Below are 22,543 nucleotides of genomic sequence, written 5' to 3'. Positions count from 1 at the left end.
CATGTTTGGAGGAGAAATGGCACTGCACATCACCCTAAAAACAGCATACCAACAGTAAAGTTTGGAGGTGGGAACATCATGGTGTGGGGCTGTTTTACAGCATACGGTACTGGCAAACTTCATATAATTGAAAGAAGGATGAATGGGAAAATGTACAGAGACATTCTTGATAAAAATCTGCTGCCATCTACCAGGATGATGCCGATGAAACGAGGGTGGACATTTCAGCAAGACAATGATCCCAAACACAAAGCCAAGGAGACTCTCAATTGGTTTCAGAGAAAGAAACCAGCCAATCACCTGACCTGAATCCAATTAAAAATCTATGGAAAGAACTAAAGATCAGAGTTCATAGAAGAGGTCCACGGAACCTTCAAGATTTGAAGACTGTTTGTGTGGAAGAATGGGCCAAAATCACACCTCAGCAATGCATGCAACTCGTTTCTCCATACAGGAGGCGTCTTGAAGCTGTCATTACCAACAAAGGCTTTTGTACAAAGTATTAAATATGTTTCAGTAAGCGTGTTCAATACTTTTTCCCTGTGTCATTTAACATTATTAAACATAACTTAATTTTCGGACAGCTATGGTTTGATTTCTTTGCATGTGTGGATTGAATGGGTTGTTAGTCAAGTCAAGTCAAGTCAAGAAGCTTTTATTGTCATTTCAACCATATATAGCTGTTGCAGTACACAGTGAAATGAGACAACGTTTCTCCAGGATCAAGGTGCTACATAAAACAAAGACAGGGCTAAAGACTTGTAAGTAGTCTTAGCCACATAAAGTGCAACTGTGCAACCTGGTGCAAACAGTGCAGGACAAGACAAACAAGACAGACAAGACAGTGCAGGACAAAAGACAGTGCAGACACAAAGTTACAAGACAATACAAAAAGTACAAAAAAGACAATAAATAGTAAACAGTAACAGAAACAGCGCCGACCGACCAGTGTTAATACTGTATGTGAATACTGAATGTTCAAACAATATTTCGTGCAGTAACATTAGAATGAACACAGTTTCTTAGCAGCAGGTCCTTGGGATAATATATAGAATTGTGCAAAAAACAGCAAATGACTGAAATATTGTATAGTATGTGCGAAATGGCTGAGATTTTGTACAATATGTGCAAAAACAGCTGAAATGTTGGGACAGTTTGTGCAAAAACAGCAGAAAAAGTGTGCAAAACAGCATGTAAACAGTTTGCTGGATTGTAAGCAGCATGTAAACAGTATGATGTGTCAGTGTGTGTGTTTTGTGAGGGTCTATGCAGTCCATATAGATGATGTGTGTGTATGTTGTGCTCAGTACAGTACAGTTCCAGATGTTACCAACATCTGTTGAAAATTCCATGTCAATAGCACCTTTAGAAATAAATATATATATATATATATATATTTGTGTGTCAAACGTCTATATTCAGCAGCATGTAAATAATATATTAACAGTAAATTATTTTCCAAAGGAATCAGACAGGATCATTCGAACTGATTACTTTGTTAATTAATTATATTATTTTGTTTGTCTACATCTATTTTTGATTATATATTTAATTGTCTGTTTAACAAATCAAGCAACACAGATACTTTTTAAACTAAAGCTAAAGTTCGTATTTGAACAGAAACATCATTACTACACATACATGAGTGCGGTGTGAGAGTGTGTGTGTGTGTGTGTGTGTGTGTGTGTGTGTGTGTGTGTGCGCGTGTGTAGAGGTGGGAGGATGTTACCTGTTGGGGTGAGATGAAGGGAGCATGAACTGAAAGTGCACAGCACACGTGCCATCATTCAACTGGTGATGCTGCAGACTGTTTAGCTCATAGGCTATATAACCTCTCCTCACATACACCTACGTACACACACACACACACACTCCAAAGTAAATATAATGCAGCTAATCACATAACTTTATACAATCTGTTAGAAACATATAAACCTGCTATAAAATGATACACTACATGATCTCAGACAACCTTCTGTACAGATACATATGAATAACACACTGACTAGAAGAACAGAGAGAATGAAAATGTGTGTACCTCTAAAGCAGCCATACACACCACACGGTTAACGTGGTAGAAGAAACTGGGTAAAACATCAAAGATTGAAGTCTCAGACAGGATGAGTTTCTGTGGGTGGACACACAGACACACGCACACACGCGCGCACACACGAGCACACACATCAGCTTACACTCAGCGTTGTGTTGGAAATCAATTCTCATGAATTTAAAAGTCCAAAGTTCACCTTGAGGTTCTCGGGGCAGAACTGGTGGCCATACATGTCTATAGCAGACAAGAAGATGGACTCTACCTGGTTGTGTCTTACTTCATAGGAGGGCAAATGGGATGCGATTAAAGCCTGAAATGGAAAACACACTCCTTACACTACAACCACTGTACACACACAGGCAATGTAATATTAGGTCATCTTTCTATCCATCTACAGTGAGATGAAATTCAGTGTCACTAACATTATTGTATACACACAGTGTAGGACATAAATAAATAGACAAACACTGTACAGAATTACACGATGCACGACAAATCTTAATACTATACACTAGGTCTCACTTATCTAGGTAGTGACAGCACATAAATTAATACTGAGTGGTAAATAAGAACAGTTCTGTACTGGAGAACAGATCTAAGGTCAGAGTGTTAGTTTGATATCCGGTCCTTGTGGGGTCGCTAACGGGGTGGTGAGAGCCTCGTGTGGGGAGGTTGGTGATGTTTTTTTTTCCCCCTCGTGGAAAAGCAGTTTTGGTGTGTGTCCTGTGTTGCGGACAATAAAGTGGAAAAGTAAAAGGAACTATTTGTTTGTTGTCATTCGAGTTAACAAGAGGTCCTGACTGGTCTACTTACCTGTCTGGAACACAGGGAAACCTTTGAGTTCTCCATCTTACTGAGTTGTGTGAACTCATTCAGGATCACCACCACGTCATCTGTCAGCGCCGGGTCCCGGCTACAAAGCTGATCCTGCCAATCACAACACACCCAGTGACTCCGCCCTCAACAGCAAGGTCCGTTTTAACATTTTTATAAATTACAAATAAAATGTATTTCTTCAGCTTTAAATCTGATTTCTTTAAGAAGACTCAATCATTCGTCTGTGTAGAAAGTCAGAAAACTGTGTTCTTATTGACAGTAGAGTAAAACATAATGCATTATAACACAACGCAGATTTAATAACTCAGCATCCGGGGTTTAAAAGAGTGTAAATGAAAGACTTCAGTTTTATCTGAGAGGCTCGATGATGTGTGTCATCTTTAAATAAGGTAAAGTATTCTTGTATAAAGGGAATCAACTTGTCTTTAGTATTTGTCTTACTATGAGCATGGAGACCAGGATGTTCTTCTTGGAGACCTGAGCATGGGAGAAGATGTGTTCGAGCACAGGAGTCATATCAGGCTTGTACTGCTCTCGCAGGTTTATCACACACTTATCATACGTGCCTGAGACACAGAGAGGAGATTGTGGGAGAAATGAGTGTGAGTGATTTACATATAAAATACAGAGTAATTCAAGAGTCTTGTGTGTTTGTGTGGGTGTGTGTGTGTGTGTATGTGTGTGTGTGTATGTGTGGGTGTGTATTACCCTGTTGGAACTGCATCTCCACCTGCAGGTAACGGCGCAGCAGGTCCAAAACTACAGCCTTCATATAGCCTCGAATACCACTACGATACCTACACAAACACAAATAAAACAAAAAGGTTTTATTAGTGAACCTAAGAGATATTGCAAGTAGGGTTTTAGTCAATTCTAGGATAAATGAGTTAATTTTATTTCCCCACACTCAGTTCTGTATGGACTATTTCCTAATGTGTGCAATAAACTAGAAAATCTTGATATTTCAACTGCCTCACAATCACCGCATCTCTGATTAAGGGGTGAAATATTACACTGAATACCTCACTACACAGAACAAACCCTGTATTTCTACTGTAACTCTGTTATATAACCTGAAGCCCACAGTACAGAGAGAGAAAAAAGACAAGTCTCACCTCTGCACGAGCTGCACCATGCTCTGAGTGTTCATGAAGAAAACCTCACGGTCTGCCTTCTTCTGTAGCATGGCTGCATGACTGTCCAGGATATTCGCAATCTAAAGCAAAACAAACTTCCATCTAGGTACCAGATACTTTTAAATGATTAACTGGAACCTTCTTAATGTACTTCATATACAGAAGTTATAGACACTGTTTGCAGTAAATACACTGCATTTATTTATTTAAGGTCAGAGTGAACCCAAAGACTACATCCAGACTTCACCATGTGCAAGGGGACAATTCGAGTTCTCGGATAGTGGGAGGAAACTGGTGGAAACCAGTGTGATCAATACATCTGTACTCACCCTCTGGCTGGGGAACTGGCAGAGAACAGAGGTGATGTTGCTGGCGTACTGGGCCATAATCTTGCGGATGACTTTCTCCACTGTGACAGGGATACGACCCGAGATGCTGGTCATGATGTCCTGCAGCTCCAGTAGTGGAAGTGAAGGGTCACGTAGAGTCCGCATCAGAGAGTCCACCCACTTATTCAGCTGAACACATGCAAAGTGAGGAGATATATAATGTGTCAGATCACGATAACACACACAAATCAAGATGTGTACATTTACATGCCACTGTGACTAGATGAGCTAATAAACCTAGTTTATGAATAATTCATGGAGAAAAAAGAAAGGAACTGACTGGAGACGCATCCAAATATCAAAGCTTTTAGAGTCTTGCTGGTGCTATGCTAATATCAGTAAACTGTGTGTGTGTGTCTCACTCTGTTACTGAAATAGGGCTCAGAGAGGCAGTATCCATCCATGACGTTCATCAGGTTCTCCAGCACGCTATGGAAGACCTGGTGCAGTTTCTCCCCCACTATGGGCAGCGGCTCCTGTGCAGGTAACGGCTGAGTGTTCAGCTGCACCTACAGAAATACGTTATATGTAGAACAGATCAGTGCTTTAGAATACAGATATAAATAAATGAAAAAAAGGATCTGTGATTATAGTACAGGCTGAATGGTGCTCGGGTCGTCCAGGTCGATATGAGCCACTACACAGCCGGGCTCTAACACGGCTCCGGGTCTCTTTACAAAGTGAACACAGCCTGATTCCTGCACCGTCAGTGTCATCACCATCTTCATCACCTACACACATCATTATATAATATAAATATACAAATACAACACCATTTATTTATGAGAACATAAAGACAACAAACATAATACATGAGAATAAATGACCTCGATTTCAGCATACGGATATCCTGAGGTCACGTGTCCTCCATCCTCCACAAGGTACTGCAGCAGTTTACCAGCAGAAGGTGAACGCAGCACCGTGGGGTCGCGCTTCTTCTCAAACACACACGTCTTATTGCCCACCGTGATCCGGTATCTGCAGAGAAATTAAAAATATGAAACTCTTATAAATCCTAAACTAGGTTCACGTGTCCTGGGTGTTCGATTATTATACAGATTATCACAGTGAAACAGTGTACAGGAAATTAATGAAATTATTTACTTTAATTAAATTATGAGAAACAGGAAGTGTAAAACCTGTCAACTTCCTCCTTCATGTAGGTGGTGTAGCTGCTGCCACTGTAGGACAGGAGCAGGCCACCATCACTCAGCCTGTGGACATCAATCTCTATGTCTGAGTTGTTCATTATAATCACGTAGGTGGTGGGAGACTGACGGGCCACCTAGAACACACACATATACACATACAGACACACACATAGACAGAAAGATTATTAGAATTTTGATCTGAATGACATATAACACATGAAAGAAACCATTATTAGGTTTTATAATCGCTTACTGAGAGCTGTGGCCTAATCACAAAAAAAGACATGAGTTATTGATACAGCATTCATAGAACATGTTATTAAACAGTGACCTTTCTAATCTCATTACCTTCAGGCAGTATTTGATTCCCTCGTAGATCAGATCCACCTCCACAGTGTTCACCAGGCTAACAGCAGGTAACACCTGACCTCTAAAAACATACAAAATCATAAACATATCAAAAATCTTTAAATTTATTATGTGGAAAAATAAAATGTGTTTTTCTTCATTAAAAACCTGATCTGATGATGGATGTGTTCAGGTCATGAGTTACCAGCTCACCTCTCGAGAGAGTGTAGAAAGTCAGACATGCTTTTCCTGAAACTGGCATCAGCTACATGTAGAGCTCCACACACCACCCCCAGCATGGTGTCTGGCCTCTCTGCCTGTAAAGAACACACACACATGTGTATTTAAGTAGAAATCAGGTGTGTATGCAGGCTGTGTGTGAACCCATTAACCAGACCTCATGCCTGCAGTTACTGGTCCAGTCAGACTTGTACCTGCACTTTCTCAGCGATCAGGTGGTCCAGCCATCCTGTGTCGATGTCATTGTTCCTGAAGCACTCAGTCTCCAGCAGCTTTATCAGATACTCCACTGTGGTCCTGAAATCTCCTCGAATAGACAACTCCTTCATGGCCACCACCATGTTACTGCCCACAGAAATGCATTCCATTATTAACACTTACTCGCTTTGATTCACTCGATACGAATGTAATCAGCCTAAGTTCAGTATAAAACCTGTATAACAATTAGTTTGTTATATTTTATTATTTTACAAAATAGTATTTTCAAAAGAGCATAAAACATAAAAATGCAGTTCTACATGATTGAGTGCAGACATCTGGAAGATTATGCAGATTTACTGGAAACCTACTGCCTAAAAATAACATTTTTTTATTTATAATAAGGTATATTTATTTAAGGATGGCACAAAGAAACTGTATTAAACTTTATCCACAGAGAAGTCCTTAAAGACAGAGTGAACACTGGCTTGGAGTGTAATGATGTGATGTGAGTGATGATACTGACGAGATGGCTTCCTCTCGGTTTTCTCCCCAGGAGAAACAGTGTCCGAACTGCGAGTCAGCGAACTCGTGCAGCCCCCCTGTGGCCCCCACGCTGAAGTATCCCCACACGTTCTTACTGCTGCGGAAATTCAGCTCCTGCACCGTGCCCGAGCTCGGCTTAAAGCCCTGCACGAAACAATCACGCAGACATCATCTCTGAAAATGAAAAACTGTGGGTTTATCAGCTGAATCCCGTCTGTACTCACCTCATCCGGGTTCTCACTGGTGATGCGAGCGGCAATGACGTGGCCTCGAGGACAGGGGACAGACTCCAGATCCTCAAAATTAATGGTGGTGTCATCCCACGGAGTTTCACCATACAGCACACGGATATCCTTAATCCTGTGCAGAGGGATTCCCATCGCTATCTACAGAAATGAATAAAATATATACATGAGCTTTTATAAAGGCAATGAATGAAAACAAATGACAACAAAGATCAGACATCGTGGTGTAATATTAGATTTTCAGTACCAGATAATAGGTCGTGCTTCATTCACTAGTTAACAGCAGCAGTAAAACTGTGTTCATTTTCAACTGTTCTGTTGATCTAAACAAGACCTAAATATGACTTAAGTCAAACGCATAGAAACGATTCCAGGTACGATGCGTAAAGTGATGTGTGGAAGGAGTTCAGTACCTGTAGCTGTGCAGCTGGAAGATTAACATCTGCTATCATTTCTGTGCATGGATGCTCCACCTGCAGTCTGGGGTTCAACTCCAGGAAGTGGAAACTGCCGTCCTCTGAAAGCAGGTACTCTACAGTCCCCGCACTCACATAGCCCACCATCTTAGCCATACGCACCGCATACTGATTTAAAAAAAATAAAACTTTCCAATTTAGGTTTATAAACCTTTCAACTGATGTTCCATCACCTCGACTGCTAGACAATATAAAAACTGACCCTCTCCATCTGCTGGAGGGTGGCGGGTGAGGCGATGGTGGCTGGAGCCTCCTCGATGATCTTCTGGTGGCGCCGCTGGATGGAGCAGTCCCTACCGAACAGAGAGATGGCGTTTCCGTACTCGTCTGCCAGGATCTGCACCTCCTGGTGACGTGCATGCTGAGCCAGCTGCATGATGAAGATGGGCGAGCCGGGCACCTCCACCTGGACCTGATACACAACACACAGTTTACACTTAAACAGAAAACATATGAGGATGTGAAACTATGGCTGTTTGTACAGACACAAACACTTAAAGACTATTAACACACAGTAAGTGAGGCTTACTTTGTTTCGTGCCTACAGTGGTGTGTGTGTGTGTGTTTATTTCAACACGGAATGGCGCAATAACTAGAATCAAGCACGGAGTACGTGTTCCTCTCTAGCGGAGTTTGTGACTGTTAGATGCAGGCCAATTTATTTACCACAGGAATTCAGCACGGTTTTTATTGTCAGAGTTTACATTCCCCCAGCGCTAATGCTAAAGAGCTCTATAGGACTATTATATTATCTATTATCTATGTGAGCTCTGGAGGACTATTAGAATCTGCAGAATGCTCAACACAACAGACTGTTTATTATATAGCCACCTCTGCTCTTTAGGACAGTTTTAAGTGCACTGACTGGAACATCTTCTGAAAGGCTGCAACAAACAGCGATTGGAGGAGCACAAGGCTTCAGTGACCAGCTACATCGGCAAGTGCATTGATGATGTGACCGTCTCCAAGACCATCACCACACACTCCAATCAGAAGCCGTGGATGACTGCTAAGGGGACAGGACGACTCTAACAACAGCAAGGTACACACTGTCCCGAGCCATAAGAGAAGCAAAGCGCACACACGCCCAGACAATCCACAGCTACATCCTGGACTCCATCATGGACATTTACACCACACGCTGCATCCACAAAGCCAACAGCAGTGTGCATGACTCCACACACCCATCACACACACTCTTCACCCTCCTGCCATCTGGAAAAAGGTACCGGGCCCTCACGACCAGACTGTGTAACAGTTTCTTTCCACAAGCCATCAGACTCCTCAGTAACTGAACTGAACTGTACGGTGCACAACACACACACAGTCAGCTGTGTGGACTGCACTGATCTACACCAAATACACATCCATGTCTACAGCACCACCCATATCAAACTGTTCACAGATGCACTTTATGTGTGTGTGTGTGTGTGTGTGTGTGTGTGTGCACCTGTCTGAAAAAGCTGGGGAAATCTTCAGTGTTGTCCACTTTCCTGATTCCTTTCCCTCCTCCGCCTTCTGATGCCTTGATCACTACAGGATAGCCGATCTCCTCTGCACCCTACACACACAAACACACAGCAGAATAACATGAATTATTACTCAAAATGGTGATTATTAGAATTTCTGATTAACGAACACATTCACGTCTGAAATGTGTGTAAAAAGTTAAATAAATAATGAGACTTGAGTGGTGTATTTACAGCAAGACCTTCATCCACATCTCTAACACAGCCTTTGGCATAGAGTTCAGGTGGGACGCTGATCACATGACCCAGTTTCTGTTCTTCATCTCCCCACAATACCTTCAGACCTGAACACAGACAGAAGACTGAGAAATAAATACTGAAAAACAGAAAATGTTCTGGATAAAAAGTGAAATAGAGGAGAAAACCAAATAAAGTCAACATTTCTTGCACACAGACTCAAAAATAAGGAGAAAACCTGTGTGTGAGGCAGCGCTTGTGTGTGTGACAGACGTGGTGTGTGTGTGTGAGAGACAGCGTGTGTGTGCGTGAGGCACCGCACGTGTGAGAGACAGCATGTGTGTGCGTGAGGCACCGCACGTGTGAGAGACAAGCGTGCATGTGTGAGAGACAGCGTGCATGTGTGAGAGACAGCGTGCATGTGTGAGAGACAGCGTGCATGTGTGAGAGACAGCGTGCATGTGTGAGACAGCGTGCGTGCGTGTGTGTCAGACAGCGTGCGTGTGAGAGACAGCGTGCGCGCGTGTGTGAGAGAGAGAGTGTGTGTGTGAGAGAAACAGAGTGTGTGTGTGTGTGTGTGTGTGTGTGTGTGTGTGACAGCATGTGTGTTTATGTATGTCAGTGAGTGTACAGTATGTGTGTGTGAGACAGTGTGTGTGTGTGTGTGTGAGGCAGTGTGTGTGTGTGTGTGAAACAGGTGTGCGTGTCTGTGTCAGCGTGTGTGTGTGTGTCTGTGTCAGCGTGTGTGTGAGTGTGTCTGTGTCAGCGTGTGTGTGTGTCAGCGTGTGTGTGTGTGTGTGTCAGCGTGTGTGTGTGTGTGTGTCAGCGTGTGTGTGTGTGTGTGTCAGCGTGTGTGTGTGTGTGTCAGCGTGTGTGTGTGTGTGTGTGTGTGTGTCTGTGTCAGCGTGTGTGTGTCAGCGTGTGTGTGTGTGTGTGTGTCAGCATGTGTGTGTGTGTGTGTCAGCGTGTGTGTGTGTGTGTCTGTGTCAGCGTGTGTGTGTGTGTGTCTGTGTCAGCGTGTGTGTGTGTGTGTGTGTCTGTGTCAGCGTGTGTGTGTGTGTGTGTGTCTGTGTCAGCGTGTGTGTGTGTGTGTGTGTCTGTGTCAGCGTGTGTGTGTGTGTGTGTGTCTGTGTCAGCGTGTGTGTGTGTGTGTCTGTGTCAGCGTGTGTGTGTGTGTGTCTGTCTGTGTCAGCGTGTGTGTGTGTGTGTCTGTGTCAGCGTGTGTGTGTGTGTGTCTGTGTCAGCGTGTGTGTGTGTGTGTCTGTGTCAGCGTGTGTGTGTGAGACAGCGTGCGTGTTTGAAACAGTGTGTGTGTGTGTGTGTGTGTAGAATCAGTAATAAAGAGGAAGACATTACCAGACCCAGACCAGGGTAAAGTGGGGATTCCTGCAGTCTGAGCTACAATAGAAGAAGCCACTTTATCTCCCAGAGCCCACATGGCTTTACTGGACGGCCCTGGGAGAACACAAACACACACACACACACACACACACACACACACACACACACACACACTCGATTTAAAATGAACAAACTTAAAAAAAAAAAAAACTTAGTAAAATTAATGAGGAGAACATTATCACCTTTTTAAACAGTAAAAATCGTTCAAATGATCAAAGCAATTAAATGTAAAAAAGAAGAAATAAAACCAAAGATACAAGATGCAAGATTATTAAAATACAAGTTTGATGCCTGGGCTGTTAAAATAAAAACAAAGAACACAGCTACAAAGTAAAGAGGCTTTTATTTCCACATTTGTACCTAAAAATGAAATCCCTGCTTTATGGAGCAGCTCCGGCAGCTTGGGGTTTTCTGAAGCATGACCCCAACCAGCCCACACAGCCTAAAGACGGGAAAGCAGCAATAATAAGAGAAGATAAGAGACATTTATTCTGTCCACAATGGGGAAATTTCTCTGTTACAGCAGCAAAAATATATTATAAAAAGAATAAAGACATAATATAATATACAGTATATACAAAAACAAAATGTATAAAAAGAGTAGTGGTTACACTGAAGACATATTGCACATGTTTAAAATAGTTTGTTATTGTTTATTATTGCAGTAAAACAGTAATAACAGTGTGTATTATGGTGACTGGTTCACTGGGAGCAGCTTTGATTGGAAAGTCTTGTAGCATCAGGGAGAAAAGACGTCTGTTTCGCTCCTTCAGGGGGTTTTTACACCTGGTCACTTCATGTGTTTTCTGTGATCCGATAGCTATCCGATGGTAAAAAGACCAGGTGTAAATGCCCTCCGAAACGGTTTCGAGACGAATATAAATCTGATAATTCAAACCACTTCAGGAGGTGGTCTGGGACGCATATCAGATGAAACTGGACAGGTGTAAATGCATGTGGTTCTTCAAGCCACATACGTCAGCGCTATACTCCTCCCAAACGGAAGTACGTCACTCGCAGGTGACTCACGAGTCGTGCATCGTGCCAGAAACAAATATGTTTTCCCACCAGTTCTGGCTCCGATCTTTCACCCAGGTGTCTCGTTTGGTCTTAAAATGCACTTAAAGTGCAGCAAACAGTAAATGCTGTTTTTTGTAGCAACCTCATACACCAAAGCGTGTTCTATTTCAATTACCCCAGAAATGAGGTAAAATATATTTGCATTTTGGGCGGGAGTAGAAAGATTGGTTTGATATCCGATTCGCCAAGACGCATTTATGTGGCCTAATGTAAATGGAACAGTTTTAACAAATCAGTTAGCTATCGGATCAGAGAAAACACATGAAGTGACCAGGTGTAAAAAGGCCCTCAGACACTTAGGATGTAACGGTCTGTCACTGAGGGAGCTGCTCAGGGATGAAACCGTTTCATACAGGGGGTGAGAGTCGTTCTGCAGCAATGATGATAGTTTTGCTACCATCCTCCTTTCTCCCACCTCCTGTACAGTGTCCAGAGGAATCCCCAGGACTAAGCTGGCCTTCCTGATCAGCTTGTCCAGTCTCAATGATCATCTGACCACCATTATCATAAACATCATTGTCATAAAAACACTAAAAATAAAAAATACCAACATTGTTAAATGCAAAAAAACTCAACATTATGCTAATCACGACAAATAGCTACATATCTACCCATCGTCTTCAATAACGTTAAAGTCCATTCATTACTAACATCACAGCTGATTATCACAAAACTCTCCTCTTCTCTGAAGCCTGAATTTCATTCTTATCAGTAACTATAAAAGGTTTTTGAAGCTTAAGTGTCTGTATTTTTGTTACCTGCACTGGAATTCTCTTTGCGATGTCCACAATCATCTCCACATTAGCGTAATTGTTGTTGTTCGTCCCACCAGGAACAGGCACGTAATGATCTGCCATTTTAATGTACTCTAATAAACATGAACAAAACTAAATAAATAAAATGAGCATCATAAATGATATACAGAGTTTAGAAACAACAGATTGTCCTGGACGGAGTCTGACCTGCGTTAGCTTTCAGATCCTCAGGTGTGACCATCACTACGAAGCGGATGGTTCTTTCATTGCGGAACATTTCGTAGGACCAGCGGCGGATCGAGCGCATGCACTTCACTGCTGCAATGCCGTTATTGGCGATCAGAACCTGAACACACACGAACACAAAACATTACCACATAACAGGAAACTTGTCAGGACGGCTGCAGGTAAAGATGTAGAACATTTCCATCTGATATAGTGATGAAATTATACAGTGAAATTATACATTTTAATTATAATAAATATTTGCTCTAGACAAAATCTCTCTCAGATATCTAATATCAGATCTGTAGAAAACACCATACAAGTACACACACACACACACACACACACACACACACACCTTTTCTATTATGCGGGTTCCTCCGAATCGCTTGACGAACTCGGCCGGAGAGGCCACAGTGAAATCTCGAGGTACGTCCATCCTTCTCTGCTCTCGACCTTTCTTCATCAGGTTAAGACCAGACATGCTCGACCTGCAACAAACACACACACACACACACAGGTAATAAACTTCACTGCAGGATATAGTGGTGAAATGTGTGTGTGTGTGTGTGTCAGTGGTATACGAGTTTCTCCTGCACTGCTGCTGGTAAGCCCCATTACATTAAACCCTGTTCTGATAACAAGATAACAAGTTCTGATAATAACCCTGTTCTATCCATCAGACCGTCTATCTATACACATCTTTCCTGATTCTCACTCATCCATGTGTTCATTTATCCTGTGAATGGATGATAAACTTACTCTTACTTCATTTTCCATCTTTCCATCAGAAACTTTTCGAAACTTATTAAACCTACAGTTGATTAACACATGTACTGTACAGTACACACACCAACACAGACACATTCAATCTACCAGAACCTCTTACACAGCGGTTACTTACACACACACACCTGTACGTATCGCGTAAACTGTCCACCACACCAGTCTATCACACACACTCACCTGTATGTACTGCGTAAACTGTCCACCACACCAGTCTATCACACACACACTCACACACACCTGTATGTACTGCGTAAACTGTCCACCACACCAGTCTAACACACACACACACACACAAACAAATGTAAGTTCTTAGTGTTGTACTCTCTCTCCCTCAAACTAAAAGTCACATGACTTTCAGCAGCCAATTACAGCTGAGTATCTAATCAGGGGGTTTAAGCCTGTCTCAGAATCTGGACTTTATAACTCATGGTCTTTACTGTGTTAAAGCTGTAAACTGCAAACATCTTTATAATTACTCACACAAAGAAAACACAGCAGCAGATTATCACCACCACTAACACTGAAACTCTGCATCACAGATAAAGATGCTTTATCAGATTATGAAGAACATTTAGATTATAAATACAGCACTGTAAATCAAACTGTAGAAATACAGCAGTACTGTGTGTGTGCACGAGTGTTCTCAAAAGTGTCAAAACCAGCTTGGAGAAAAAACACGCAGACACACGCAGACACCCACATGACACCCACAAGACACACGCAGACACCCACAAGACACACGCAGACACACGCAGCTGACATACAGTCTCTTGCACGAGTGTGTTTCTTGTTTGCTCGTCTAGTACAAACCTGTCTGCTGCCTCGGTTATTAAACAAAAGAGAGGAGAAAACAAACAAACAATCTCTCTCTCTTTTTCAACAAAACAAAAACAAAAAACAAAAACAAAACAGAGTGTGTGTGTGTGTGTTGTATCTGCTGTTGTATCAAGATATCTACCGAGTCGCACTAACAGTAGAAATCACTGCACTCGAGCCCACACTGAACAGACCTGCTCGACTCATTCCTCACCTTTTAGCCCATACGGGTTGGTCTCCATGGTGATTTTGATAAAGTTGCATACGGAGTGTTTCCTTTCCTGATCACACGTCCTTTATCAGTCAGCGCTGTGTGTGTGCTTTAGGAACAAATGCTTCAAGCTCTCTGCTCTGTTATTAATAAATCCAGCCAGTGCAGGAGAGCTGATCTGAGTTCAGATTCCCCATGTTAACATTCACCCAGCACACACACACACACACACACACACACACACACACACACACACAGCTAAATGCCTGCCCAGATTCTTTGCACAGTTCAGATAAACTAATAAAACTAGCTTCATGTTTTTCTTCCTTGACTGTGTGCTCACTAAGAGACACATATCAGTCTATAACACTGCATAAGGACCTTAAAACACACACACACACACACACACACACACACACACACACACACACACACACACACACACACACACACAGTTTCTGAAACACAGTTTTTGCCATGTTTGTCGGTTTGTGTGAGTGTCAATGTCAGAGAGGAGAGCTTCCATTAATAGCACACAGAGACATGTGGCATGCAGCAAAAACACACACACACACACACACACACACAGTCATGTAACCATAAGTTTACAGCTGTAATTTAGTCCCACTGAGACTCTGGTGTGTTGGACTACGTTCTCTACTGAAACTGAACAAACAGCTCAACAGCTAAAGGCTAAAGGTGTCACGTTTAAACGTCTGCTCGCAATATAAACTTTATAGAAAAGGAGAAATAAAATGTCTCAACATGACTTCTGTCTTGTGAACAACCTGTCGGTATAGAAACCTATCAGACTGATAGCATTAATATAAACCTGCACTCGTGTCAGAGAGAATTACAAAACACCTTCTGACCAATCAGAGCCCAGAACTAGGTAGAAATGACAGTAGACTTCTTGTGGTCCTTCAAACCGCCCCACTGATGTGCTGGTGCTTTTTTATAAAACCCTCAGGGTAACTCATCATCATGAACACACTGTACTTCCAGAAGACGTCTTTCGAGCAACACGTTAAATAATATAAAAGGAGATTTTTCTACTGGGTTACATCATGATATTAAATCATTATAAATACATCCATAAGAATAATACAGTGAGAAGTGTTTTCCTGGAAATAAAGTGAGTGAAATGATTAACTTCTGATTCTGTTCCCTACCTCATGCTTGTAGATTGGGTCACGCCCGTGCGAGGGTGTGTCTCCTGTATGGCGGTCTGACCTGCGTTAAGCTCTTTTCTGATTTGGGATTTGGCCGAAGCTGAAGCTTCATCGTCGGACGAGTTGTCTTCTGATGCACCCAGAATGAACTTCTTCTTCTTCTGACTTTTTATGGCGGTTGGCAAACCAACTGTAGGTGCATTTACCGCCACCAACTGGACTGGAGTGTGAAGCACTAGTAGGCATATGACTTGCGCAGAAAAAAAATAAATAAATAAATAAAAAATAAATTAAATTCTATCAAAAATTCCTATTTCTTTAACAAATTTTATTATAGAACCATAGATGATACTCTGCTTTTCTTGTTTTTTCAACAGGCCTATCACATTGAATGATTCAACACCCAACTTTTTAACTTCATTAGTTTGTTTTAACCTTTCTCTTTCATATTTTTTACATGTTATTAAAACATGTTCTATGGTTTCTGGCTGATTACAATAAGCACATTGGCCCGATTCATGTTTACCTATCTTAAACAGAGAATGATTTAACCCAGCATGACCTATTCGTATACTGTACGTGAAATAAATGTATCTTCTTTTCTGTTCCTGACAACATATCTTCCATTTCCTACTTGCTGTTGAATATTATACATAAACCGACCTTTGCTATCACCATTCCATGCCTCTTGCCATTTGTTATTCATGAATTCTTTCATTTTCCCTTTAACTTCATTTTTGCTTAGAGACACATGAATATCTATCTCTGAGCATTTCAGAGCTTCCTTAGCTAGCTTATCAACCACTTCGTTTGCCTCCACTCCCACATGAGCAGGAACCCACAAAAATGTTATCAAACTTTCTTTGCCGATTCTTAATAAACTTGCAAGTATCTCGTATATAATGTCTTGTCTCGATGATTTTAGTCCACTCGCAAGACTCGATAATGCTGCGTAGGAATCAGAACAGATTACCACCAAGCTTGGTTTTACTTCCTCTATCCACTGGAGGGCTACCACCATAGCAATCAATTCTGTTGCGTAGACAGATACATGATCAGTTATCCTTTTTTTAACACTAGTACGAAATTGTGGAATATATACTGCAGCAGCAGTTCTACCAGAGATAGGGTCTTTAGACCCATCTGTGAATACACGTAACCATGGTGAATAATTCTGGTCTACATACTGTTGCGCAATGATGTTTTTAGGGGTACCCTCCTCATTCTTCAATTTATCTTGTATTCGAAAATCTACATTAGGCATTGGAAAAAACCATGGTGGAATTTCGGATACTATCACAGTTGGACTTATATCGCAGTTAGAAAAACCAACTACTTCTGCTTCTCTATTAGCAATCCATCCAAAGCTTTTAATATGTTCATTACCATGCTCCCAGCATTCTTCAGTCACCCCCTTCACCGGATGAGACTTTTTATGTCCCTTCAAATTCACCCAATAGTTCATTCTCATTTGAAACCTACGAAAGCGTAAAGGAGCTACCCCTACCTCTACCTGCATAGCTGCAATGGGAGATGTTTTAAAAGCCCCACAACATATTCTTAAAGCTTGGTTCTGCATTGTTTCAACCTTTTTCAGAATAGATTCAGATGCGAATCCAAAAATAACACTTCCATAATCTAAACTTGGTCTAATTAAAGTACAGTAAATTCTTTTCAAGGATAATCTACAAGCTCCCCATTCTACCCCGGATAAACATCTTAAAATGTTCACTCCTTTCTTACATTTATCAACCAACTTAGTAACATGAGTTGCAAACGTCAATCTAGTATCCATCCACACACCAAGATATTTAACTACCGGGACTTGCCCCAGTTCCTGATTGTATAACTTTAATTTAAATTCTGGTACATTTTTCCTTTTTGTAAAACATATAACTTGTGTTTTAGCCACTGATAATCTAAAACTCCAATTATTTGCCCATACCTCCACTTCGTCTACAGCTTTTTGTAGTCCTCGGGTCACACATGCAATATTACGTCCTCTCTTCCATATTGCCCCATCATCTGCAAACAATGCCCTTCCAATGTCACTCTTAATATTGCAAAAAATGTCATTAATCATAACATTAAAAAATACTGGGCTGCATACACTTCCTTGGGGAGTTCCATTATCTATTTTGTAGGTCATTGAATACTCTACTCCTATCCTAACTTGAATTGTCCTTCCCATAAGAAAGTCCATAATCCAGTTGTATAACTTTCCTCCAATTCCCATGCATTTAAGTTTGATTAAAAGTCCTTCTTTCCAAAGCATATCATATGCCTTCTCAATATCAAATAAAACCCCTACCAATACTTCTCTATTTGCTTGGGCTTTTCTAATATCTGCTTCTAAACTCAAAACAGCATCCATGGTATTACGACCTGCCCTAAATCCACTCTGATAAGGTGATAGGAGACCTTTTAATTCCAATACATAATTCAGCCTTCGTATAATAATCTTTTCCATCAGCTTGCATAAATTAGAAGTTAAAGCAATAGGCCTATAATTATTTGGATTAGATTTATCCGTACCAGGCTTGCCAACCGGTACTATTATTCCATGCTTCCATGAAGAAGGAATCTTTCCTGCATTCCATACCTTATTGAATAGATTTAAAATAATATTCAAAGATCTATCTGATAGATGTTGAATCATGACATAACACATATCATCCTTTCCAGGAGACGAATGTTTGACTCCCCCTAGTGCCATCTTCAATTCATACATAGTAAAATCCGCATCCATAGCCTCACCAGAAGGACTTCTTTTCATCATCAAATCTGGATATTTATTTTTGTTCTGAACTCTATTCAATTTAACATCCTCCGATAATAATGTATCACTATGAACCTTAACAAAAACTTTAGCTAACATTTCAGCTTTTTCATTATCTGTCACTGCTATACTTCCTTCATCATTTTTTAAAACAGGTAAAGTACGGTTTCTATAAATTCCTCCCATTTTCCTAATTGATCCCCATACTTCACTTACATCAATATCCTCTCCTATTGTTGCACACCAATCTCTCCAGTACTTCTTTTTAGCTCCTCTCACTATTCTTCTTACAACAGCTTGAGCTTTCTTATACTTAATAAAATCTTCAAACAATTTAGACCTTTTAATTTGTCTAAATGCTTTATTCCTACTGTGTATAGCCTCACTACACTGATCTGTCCACCAAGGAACTGCTTTCTTCTTTTTACATGGCCCCTTTTTCCCTATAACATTATCTGCTACTTTATACAATACTCTACATATTTCTCCATTACATTCATCTACATCTCCCATCTTATTCAGGTCTAACGATGATAGTTCTACTTCACTTAGATACTTATATGCTTCCCAATTTGCTTTACCGAATCTCCATCTTGGAGCTAAAAGTACATTACGTACTATTACACTTATCCCTACCTTACATACAACAATAAAGTGATCACTACCCATATTATTATCTTCCCAAACATCCCATACACATTTGCTAGCTATACTTTCAGAAACCAACGTCAAATCTATAGCTGACCCAATACCACGTACCAAATCTATTCTTGTGTTTCTGCCATCATTAAGACAAACTAACCTATTACTATCTAATAATTCTTCAACAACATGTCCATTATAATCATCTTTACTATTTCCCCACAAAGTGCTATGTGCATTAAAATCTCCACACCAAATTACTTTATGATCCCCTGACCCTATAACCTTTCCTAGATCCACACTTAATCTACTACAAGGATTATAATAGTTAATTATTCTAATATTATGTTTCTCTGCAAATATCTCTATAACCACCAATTCAAACTCGTCAGTCTCACTAATAACTCTGTAATCTAATTCATTTATTATAAAAGTTGCCACTCCACCTCCATTACCCTCCTTTCTATCATTCCTAACAATTTGGTACCCTTGCAGAACAAAGTTTAATCTAGGATTCAACCATGTTTCTTGTAGACAAATTATGCTTGGTTTCTCATCTATTTGATCCATAAACTCTTTAAATTCTGATCCATTCGCATTAAGACTTCTGGCATTCCATTGAAGAATTGTTAAAACCATTATTGTTATCAGGTATTCCCACATACCATTTGAGTACTTGATTGAGTCTTTAGCATGTCGTTTATTTTTTCCAATGTAACTCCTGCCACTTCCAAGTATCTCTCAGCTGCCCTTATTATGATTTTAATTCTCTCTGTTCTGCTTTCTGTTTGAGCAGAACAGTTTACCACTTCAGCCATAAACGAAACAAATTCCAATTTCCCAATCACCAAGACATCGTCTTTTGCCTTACTATGATCACAAGTACTTCCAGACCGTTCTTGAACTTTTTCGTCTTTCAGAATTTGCTCCTTTTGTTTTGTTTTTTGTGCTGCTTCAGCATAAGTTAACCCTTCAGATATTCTTACATTTTGAATTTTCACAGCCTGTTTGTGAGCAATACATCCCCCAAAGCCAGCACTATGCTCACCTCCACAATTACAGCATTTTGCCTTTATTCCTTCGCCACATTTACCATATTCATGTTCACCCCCACATCTCGCACAACGTTGACGTCCTCTGCAAACAGCACTAACATGGCCATACTTCTGGCACTTGAAGCACCTAAGCGGAGGAGGCACGTAAGGTCTTACCGGATAACTAACGTATCCTATTTTTACCCTCTCTGGAAGTCGTTCCTCATCAAACTGAAGCATTACTGATAGACTGTCCTGCCGTTCTTTATTTTTCACAAACTGAAGCCGTTTTGCTCCAACTACCTTCCCTCCTTCAACACAACTTTTAATTTTATCTGTACCCACATCAGTAGGAATCCCAGTTATTACTCCTCTAACCCAAGGTATAGATTTCATCAGTGTGCATGACACCGAGAGTCCAAGCATCGACGTTATAGCTAAAGCCTTCTTTTGTTGTTTTTCATCTTTACACATAATAATCAGGTTACCATCTCTCAGAGTCTTTGCACTATGGATTACTCCTAAAGCTTTATCAAGAGATTTTGTCAGTTTAATAGGGTTTATCGTCCTACCCGATTCTGCAAATTTCATCATGACTTTATATACTTCTATGTTCTTCCTACTCACGGAATCCTCCTTTCCACTATCCGTAAATGATCCTTGACTATTAGCTTTCTTCCTTTTCCGATTCACAACTTTCCACCATTGATTCCCTCCTGCACTCCCGCTGCACGATTCATCTTCCATTTCCGGATCGCTACCAGAGCTACCGTCATTTCCTGCCATCAGTGCTCCAGTCACAGTCCAGTGCTGCCCGAAACCGCCCTGACTCCCCCCAACGTCCTTAATGCTGATCTCCGCCGGTCAGAAGCGTATATATTTTTAAAATCAGAATGAACTTCAGCTTCTCTCGAGCTTCTTCAACAGGCCTGAATCTGGGCCTGAACGACTCACAGGAAGTGGTTGGAGTTTCCATGTGATCTGATTGGCTGGACACTCGGTCAGATGGATTGTGGGTAACAGATGGAGGTTTGTCTTTATTCTCACACAAGGGAGACTGAGACCTGTGATCCATCTGTGCAGATCTGACGAGGCATTAAGCAGCTTTTATATTCCAGAAGGAGAAATAAAATAAAAAAACAAGGCATTAAAGTAAAAACCCAGAGTATTGAGATGAAGAGAACTTCAGCTTTGTAGTGTTGGAAATATCAGGATCAGGAAGATTCATTAATCATCTCTGTAACCTGGAAGAGTAAATACACACACAGATGTAGGATTATTGCTGAATTCATCGACACTAACGTTTGCTGGATGAATTCAAGAACCTGTGAGGTGCTTCTTTTCTCCAAAAGTGGATCAAATGTAAAAGCTTCCAAAATAGTGTAGTGAATAAGTGTAGTTTAGGGCCTATAGGTGTTTGCATGCTGTCAAGAGAGTGTGTGTGAGAGAGAGAGAGAGAGAGAGAGAGAGAGAGAGAGAGAGAGAGAGAGAGAGAGAGAGAGAGTGTGTGTGTATATGATAGTGTGTGTACAGTATGTGCGAATTTGTGTGTATGTATGTATTTGTGTGTGTATGTATATGTATGTGTGTGTGAGTGTGTGTATGTGTATGTATGTGTGTGCATGATTATGTATGTGTGTGTATGTGTGAGAGTGTGTGTGTACGTGTGTGCACGTCCCTGTGCCATCTGGGTAAAGGGTCGCTCTGCTATCTTTAGGAAACCCTGAAGTTCACCACCTCACCTCACTGTACACATAAAACTGAACACTGAGTTTATTTTCACACTTATTACAAAACACGGTTTCATGTTATTTTATTTTAGATGCATTAATTTACACCACAGTTTACATTATTTACTGTTTAATGTAAAAGCATCAGTAACTCAGTGAATCACCTCAGAGCTTCTGAACACCAGCTAACTCCTTTAGCCTGAGTGCTAACAGTACAACATAAACAGCGCTCAAGCTTAAACTTCATTAAAGTTAACATTCGTATAAAGTCATATTATAATACAACAAAAATAAATAAATAAAGTTAAACCCTTCTGAGTGAGAAACGAGTGCTGGTTATTCAGTCAAATTAAATAACAAACAGTTTATTTTAGCGACTACAAAATCCTAATATGAACATTATATTATTATTATAGCACAGATCAGTAACAAACATTCACCTGCTGCTCTGCGTGAAAAGGAGAAACTCAGTGTTTTACTCCTACAGGAGAGAAAACAGTTTAAACCCCCTGCATCCTGTGAGGAACTACAGCTACATGGCCGCGTCCCAATTCACTTACTCTTACTTCTCCTTCAGCGTCCCAATT

The 22,543-nt window shown here is 40.8% G+C and overlaps 2 protein-coding genes across 3 annotated transcripts; both read right to left on the bottom strand.

Annotated features, from left to right (window-relative positions):
* Window positions 1-1,658: 1,658 nt before the first annotated feature.
* On the bottom strand, window positions 1,659-17,774 carry LOC132855405 (acetyl-CoA carboxylase). Of its 2 annotated transcripts, XM_060884332.1 has the most exons (28): window positions 17,717-17,774; window positions 15,772-16,021; window positions 13,142-13,274; window positions 12,766-12,904; window positions 12,562-12,671; window positions 11,084-11,165; window positions 10,679-10,777; window positions 9,320-9,429; window positions 9,067-9,177; window positions 7,819-8,028; window positions 7,554-7,724; window positions 7,120-7,281; window positions 6,876-7,039; window positions 6,346-6,496; window positions 6,125-6,228; window positions 5,912-5,993; window positions 5,552-5,697; window positions 5,240-5,390; window positions 5,009-5,143; window positions 4,775-4,921; window positions 4,353-4,541; window positions 4,003-4,103; window positions 3,596-3,684; window positions 3,329-3,453; window positions 2,864-2,977; window positions 2,247-2,360; window positions 2,039-2,128; window positions 1,659-1,848 (listed from the first exon to the last, which is right to left on the bottom strand). In XM_060884332.1, exons 1-28 carry the CDS (start codon window positions 17,757-17,759, stop codon window positions 1,726-1,728), a joined length of 3,645 nt encoding a protein of 1,214 aa, XP_060740315.1. In that variant the 5' UTR covers window positions 17,760-17,774; the 3' UTR covers window positions 1,659-1,725. The 2 variants fall into 2 exon arrangements, 1 of the variants encoding a protein (XP_060740315.1); XR_009649318.1 differs by lacking the exons at window positions 1,659-1,848; window positions 2,039-2,128; window positions 2,247-2,360 and having other exon boundaries at window positions 3,618-3,684.
* Window positions 16,130-22,500, bottom strand: LOC132855406 (uncharacterized). Its single transcript, XM_060884333.1, has 2 exons — window positions 22,397-22,500; window positions 16,130-21,470 (listed from the first exon to the last, which is right to left on the bottom strand). The coding sequence occupies exon 2, from the start codon at window positions 21,010-21,012 to the stop codon at window positions 19,840-19,842; it is 1,173 nt and encodes a 390-aa protein (XP_060740316.1). The 5' UTR covers window positions 21,013-21,470; window positions 22,397-22,500; the 3' UTR covers window positions 16,130-19,839.
* Between the last annotated feature and the right edge of the window lie 43 nt (window positions 22,501-22,543).

The sequence above is a fragment of the Tachysurus vachellii genome, chromosome 12, assembly GCF_030014155.1.
Source record: "Tachysurus vachellii isolate PV-2020 chromosome 12, HZAU_Pvac_v1, whole genome shotgun sequence".
Taxonomy (NCBI): domain Eukaryota; kingdom Metazoa; phylum Chordata; class Actinopteri; order Siluriformes; family Bagridae; genus Tachysurus; species Tachysurus vachellii.
The sequence above is the reverse complement of the archived record's forward strand: the minus strand, read 5'-3'. Positions and strand labels throughout refer to the sequence as shown.